The following is a 6286-nucleotide window of genomic DNA, read 5'->3' as shown; positions in this document are numbered from 1 at the left end:
GGATTAAAGGATTTCACCATTAACACCTCATTACCATTAGTTATAGATTGTGCTGAAAATGATTTTGTGAATTAATATGTAAAACCAGTAGGGTTGTTTTTAAAAAAATATAAATTTTAGTCCATAATACATATACTCTCTTCTCTCTATATAGGCAAAGCATTTAGGTATTATATTTGAAATTAATTATTGCCACAACAAGCATTGTTGCTTCTAGTAAAATAGAAGAGAATAATTTTTAAAATTGGTCTTAGATTAAGGTCCTTGAAAATTTTATTGAGGTCCTTGAAAAGTCCTGGAAAGTCCTTGAATTTCAATCTCATCATAGAGTGGGAACCCTGTAAATGTGCATCATTTGGAGAACCTAATATAAAAATAAAAAATTTAGTTTTTTTTTTTTTTTTTTTTTTTTTTTTTTTTTTTTTTTTTTTTGCATTTATTCTTTTACTTTTTGAAGATTTAAAAATGGCTTCTTGGAATCATTTCCTGTATGTGCAATAAGGGGGAGAACACGACTGAAGACATAGTTTATTTTCCCTTTACTTTCTATCATTTGAAAACATTCCAATTATTTATTATACCTTTGACATTCCCGAAGAATGGGTATTTCACTTTATATTTAAAGTCACTTGTTTTTATTTATTTTTTTTAAACAGTGGATTACTTGTTTGAAGAAATAGTTTCTATTTATTTTAGACTATAGCAGGTAATTGTTGCAGATTAATACATTGACTGCCGCGTTAACCATATTCGGGTTACAGCCAAATTTCTGATCAGACCTGTATTGGGGTGAAGCTTATTTGACTACTTGAGAAGGATATTCATATGCAGGGTTGCCACAGGTGACTAAAATGCAACTATTTTTGACCTGAAGCAACTATGGCTACTTTTTTTGCCTAAAAAGACTATAAAAGCAACTATTTTCAGGAAAAGGAGACTATTGTAAGACTTTTTTGTGCTCTTATGCAAATTTTTTTCTAGCATAAATTGGGTTGACAACCTGCGGCCCAATGTAGCTTCTGAACATAATTTTTTTTTTCTTCTAAAAATTTAAAAAATATTAAATTGCAAATTTGAGTAATCACTTTGTAATGTACTCAATTCGCGCAGATTCCATTGTGAATCTATTTTGTTCCTCAATCGCCTTTTCAGCAGTTATTGCTACGAAACTGCATGATTTTAAAGAACCCAATTTTTAATACGACACTATAATGCATGAATTTCGAATTTTAGTAATCGCTTTTTCAATATATATATATTTGCTAAATGAATTATTGATAAAAGGAAAAATTATGTGAAAGGGAAAATTAATAAAAAGAGTATTTTATTTTATTTATTTATTTTTTCAAAAAAAATTATATTTTTGCATTAATTCTAGCATTTAAAAGTATTTAATGTTCTGCAAATATAGAAAAAAAAATTTATATGAAACTTTTGTGCTAGAGCACTAACATTTATTTGAAAATTATCATATTGTCCGTCAACTTGACTAAATGGATCGTGGTATATTACAATGGGAGACTTTTAATAAAATTTTAGTCATAGTATTGAAAATTTTTTGTTCTTATTTAGGCAACTATTTTCATAATTTTAGGCGACTATTTTCTTGCTTTAGGCTACTAGAAGCAACTATTTTGTTCATTTTTTTTCTGTGGCAACCCTGCATATGTATGTGAAAAGATATTTCACAGGAAGTAGCAAAACTATTGGAGTGTTATAAAAGTAATACAAAAGCAAATTATTAAGAAAATTATTGTGAGCCTTGTAAAATCTTTCTTGTTCACTACTATTTAACTCACCAAGAAATATGTTTTCCATTTTTCTTTTCGAAATTTCAACGAATTAGGGTAAAGATTTTAAGTCCTCTTTACTCGACAAAGAGATTCAAACTGATCGTGTAAAGTGGCGAGATGAGAAACAGCAAAAACACGATATCATTAAAACAAATGGAGAGAGATATTCTTGTTACCACCTAGCATTATTAAAATATCGGTGGGAGTACATAGGAGAATACACTTCGTACAGCGGTATTTGTGGCCTGATGGAGATTTCACTGTAAATGCATGCAGCAGGCAACCGGTTAATCGCATAATCATGGAAGGCGCACTTGTCGTATTGGCATACACACCACCTTCTGACTTCGATTGTAACTTACATCTTAACTTTTAATATTTAGGCATTTTTAGATGATTGTATTTAAATTATGCACGTTGCTAAACGACTATGAAGTACACATTTTTTTTTCTAAAAAAATTTTCTGCAAACTTTTTATTTATTTTCCCTTGTCTGTCCCTTAAATATTTGCATATGATATTGTGTTAGATTAAATCAATCAATCTGTACAATTTTCTAAAAGGAGTTTTTAAAAAAGGTTCACCTTTTCCATTTTGAATTTATATTATTCAATTTTCGATCCAACATTTAATTTATATTGCTGGTAAAAATCACAAAATTCCAATTGTTTGAACTTAGGCCTATCCATTAATTAAACGCATCGTAGCTCCCTTTCAGGGAAAACCAGGAATAGTCAGAGAATTTTATTTTTGCTCTAAAAAGCAGGGAATAGTCTGGAAAAGCTTCATTTTTTTTTTTTTTTTTTTTTTTTTTTTTTTTTTTTTTTTTTTTTTTTTTTTTTTTTTTTTTTTTTTTTTTTTTTGTGCAAAAACCTGGGAAATATCCAGTTTTAGAATTGTCAATTACAGTAATCAGTTATTGAAATTAGACTTAAATGATTCTAACATCCATTACAATTATTTTTTTTTTAATTTCACATTTTAGTGAAGCTTTTCCACCCTTTCATCCTCATTCAATAATATTTTTTTGCTCCCAAATCGAAAATTTTCCTGTTATACCTGGAAAAGTCAGGGAATTTTTTTTTCTTTCTGAAATTGAATGGGAACCCTAATGCATGGTTTATATCAGGGATGGGCAAACTTTTTTAGGCGAGGACAAAAAATCGGGGGAGAAAGTTTGGCGGGCCGAGTAAAAACTTCTAAAAAAAACGATATTCAAGTTTTAATTTAAATATATAATGAAATGAATTAAAATGCGATTTCATTTTAAAAAGTTCCTTACATTGAGGTTTGAAGTGAGATGTGCTTATTTTAAGAAACGAAGCTTGCTTGTCTGTTAGTCTACTTCTGATTTTTTCTAAGGTTCATAGTTGAAAACTCTTATTCACATATATAAGATTAAGCAAACATAGCACTGATTTCCTGGGCCTGAAATATTTGATTTTGGAAACTAGCTTTTGGTAATGATTTGTAAAACTCAAGCTTTGCCATATTTAGAAACAACTGCTTCAGATGATTGTTAGATTGTCTGCTCGTTGGAGCTTAAAATGCACAGTGTGCCACATGTGAAGTACAATTCACCTATATTAGATTCCATAAGTTTGCTCCTCGAGAAAGACAAACGCTAGTTGGAGCCAATCTACGGCTATTCTATAAAGAACTTCTGCTTTTAGAATTTTACCAATTGAAGCTGTCTGTGCTAGCTATTTCCATCAATTTATGTTTTGTAGAACAAAAATAGAGAAAGTAAAAAAGTCATTAGTACTTTGTTAAAAAAGAAAAAACAAAAATAGCTTTAAACAAAGTAAACAAGAAAATGAATGTATAATGTATATTGTTTATATTCGCCAGGGATCGGCAAGTTAAAATTCTATCCGCGGGCCAGATAAAACCTTCCGACGGGCCACAGTTTGCCCATCCCTGGTTTATACATAGGCTTACCAACAGGATTTATTAATTTGCATTTTTTGGATTTCAGTTATTTTATGAAAATGAAATTCAATAAAAATTATACATTACCAAATAATGTGATGAATTCAGGGGGGTCATACGTTTATTTATTATAATCAGCGAATGTAACAACAAATTTTGTTTGTAAGAGTTTTGCCCAAGTCACAATTATTGATTCCTCTCTTTCATATGATTTTTAAAAATGATAGATTCCGCTTAACAAAAGTTTTAAATTGAGGGATCAACCACTAAGTTATTTTTTTGCTAAAATGTGAAGTGACAATTTTTTTTTTTTTTTTTTTTTTTTTTTTTTTTTTTTTTTTTTTTTTTNTTTTTTTTTTTTTTTTGAAATAATTGAAGCACCAATTAAGTTATTTGATTTAAGTTGACTTGAAAAAAATTACAAATCAACAACAATTACAAATTTAAATATTTTATATAAGGGAATATTAAAAATTGATACTGGCTATATTTTAATGCATGTCTCTCTATATTTAAAAATAGTAAATGTGGCCATTGTTTTAGGTGTTCAAATAAAGGTAAAATTTTGTTTTGTTGCAGAATAATTTAAACTTGAAATTACGAAAGTATGTAAAAAATGTTCAAGAGGTACAATACAATAAATTTTAATGAGCTGTTAAACTAGTAGTAAAAATATCTTGTGAGCCACTGTGAAGTCCGCAGAAATGCAAATACAGAATTGGAATTTGATATGTTGAAAGAGTCATTTGCATTTTTGAATTTAACGCTAGTTAAAGTTATTGAAGTTTTTTTCTTAAACTCTTCACACACCTTTTTGCTTTAAATTAGTCCTATCTAGAAAATTTTATTTTTCTTCAGGAGATCTTCATTTTATGAGAGTGCACTTAACTTGATGTCACAAGTAACAAAAAAATATTAATAAATATAAAAATTACCATTTCGAAATTTTTAAAAATATAAAAAACTCAAGAAAGATTTTAAAAAAAAAAATTTATATGATAGAATGTTATCATTATATATTGTTAACAAGTTAATTTATTACTTCTTTTAGTGACTCACATATTATACTTGCAAGTTTAAATATTTTTTCAAGTTAATTACTTACTCAAGCTTAGGTATCCTTTCTTGTGGTTCCGATTATCATGTTAACAAATGTGCTTACATAAAATTATAATAATTACATATTTTATGAACAAAATATTTATATTGATTTTTAAGAGAAGAAACAATGATGAATGAGAAGTACCTGCGAACAAACGGCCTCATAATATTATAAAAAGTATAAATCCATTGCTCTATTTATAAAATTATTTTAACGAATATTAATAAAATTCGTTCTGAAGAAAATAATTAAATAAAAAAAGTAGTTTAATTTTTTTTATACTAGTATTACAAAAAAAGTGTTCCGATTTTGAACTGCTACGAAACGTGATAACTGCTCAGATATGGAATATTTTTTCGATCTTGCAACGAATTCAAAATGTGTTATAATTTGTTGTTTTAAATTAACAACCTTCTTGTAATTTTTTTTTCTTCGATTTTTCTTCCCAACATCAGTTTTACAGTACATAGCTGGAAGAATTTTATATTAGATTTTTACCGTATAATTAAATTATTGCCATATTTTGTTGTTAGATTTTTACCGTATAATTGAATTTTTGTTAAACATAATTCACTTTTCAGGTAACTATGAAAATTCCTGAAAAGAACAGTTAAGTGCTTAAAGAAAGTGCCAAACAAGTATTGTTATTACATATCTGTTAACTAAAATAGTGTACAAATTTTAAATAAATTTTATTTTTGTATCATTTATTGAAATATTTCTGATAAAATATATTGTTCATACATGTTTATTAGTTTCATCAAGTTAAATGGCTATAAACATTTTTTGATGCAGTGAAACAGGTATTGACTAAACAGTTAAAGGATTGATTATATTAACCTTATCTAAGTTCACTGGAGATGAAGTTCTTATTTTAGAATATTTTTTTGAGCTCTAAAATTGAAATATCAACAAAATTTAGTTCCACAATTTTAAATTGGCGAATATCTAAAGACATAATTTACACGTGGAAAAATTAAGCAGAGTCATACTACTGAGATAATTTTGGTTTTAGAAAGTTATTCAGGAATGAGATTTTTCCGCTTTTTTCACTTTTATCGCTTGAATTTCAGCTTTTTTATCAAAAATTCAGATTTTTCTAAAAATTTCACTTTTTTTATTATAAATATTCCGCTTTTTCAGAAAATACACCGATTTTCAAAGAGAAACAGAAAATTCAAACTACATAGCTACCAATCCTTTCTCATTTTTACTTATTTTAACTATTTTCTCCCCTTTTACTCGCAGCAGATAAGATTTTCCGAATTTTATACCCGTCCTCCAGATAGATCCGATTTTTGTAGTTCAAACGACGCTGCTTCTGACAAGCCGTTTAAAGGTCCCAAGCCTGGAATCTGCTAATATCTCGATTCTTATTCACACGATTTTAATATCAAGCATAGCTTTTCATATTTGCGTGTTGCGATTCTTATTCACGCGATTTGAATATTGTACGTTG

At 27.8% G+C, this 6286-nt stretch overlaps 1 protein-coding gene across 1 annotated transcript in view; it reads left to right on the top strand.

The window, feature by feature from the left end:
- LOC107442960 (aldehyde dehydrogenase, mitochondrial) overlaps positions 1 to 5533 on the top strand; it is a 37725-nt gene extending 32192 nt beyond the window's left edge. Inside the window, exon 12 of the mRNA XM_016056671.4 lies at positions 5409 to 5533. Coding sequence (XP_015912157.1) covers positions 5409 to 5441 — 33 coding nt within the window. The 3' untranslated portion in view covers positions 5442 to 5533. The remainder of the gene's footprint in view (positions 1 to 5408) is intronic.
- Positions 5534 to 6286: the final 753 nt, after the last annotated feature.

This window comes from Parasteatoda tepidariorum, chromosome 3, assembly GCF_043381705.1.
Source record: "Parasteatoda tepidariorum isolate YZ-2023 chromosome 3, CAS_Ptep_4.0, whole genome shotgun sequence".
In the NCBI taxonomy this organism is placed as follows: domain Eukaryota; kingdom Metazoa; phylum Arthropoda; class Arachnida; order Araneae; family Theridiidae; genus Parasteatoda; species Parasteatoda tepidariorum.
Note: the sequence above shows the minus strand (reverse complement) of the source record. Positions and strands in the feature narration are given on the sequence as shown.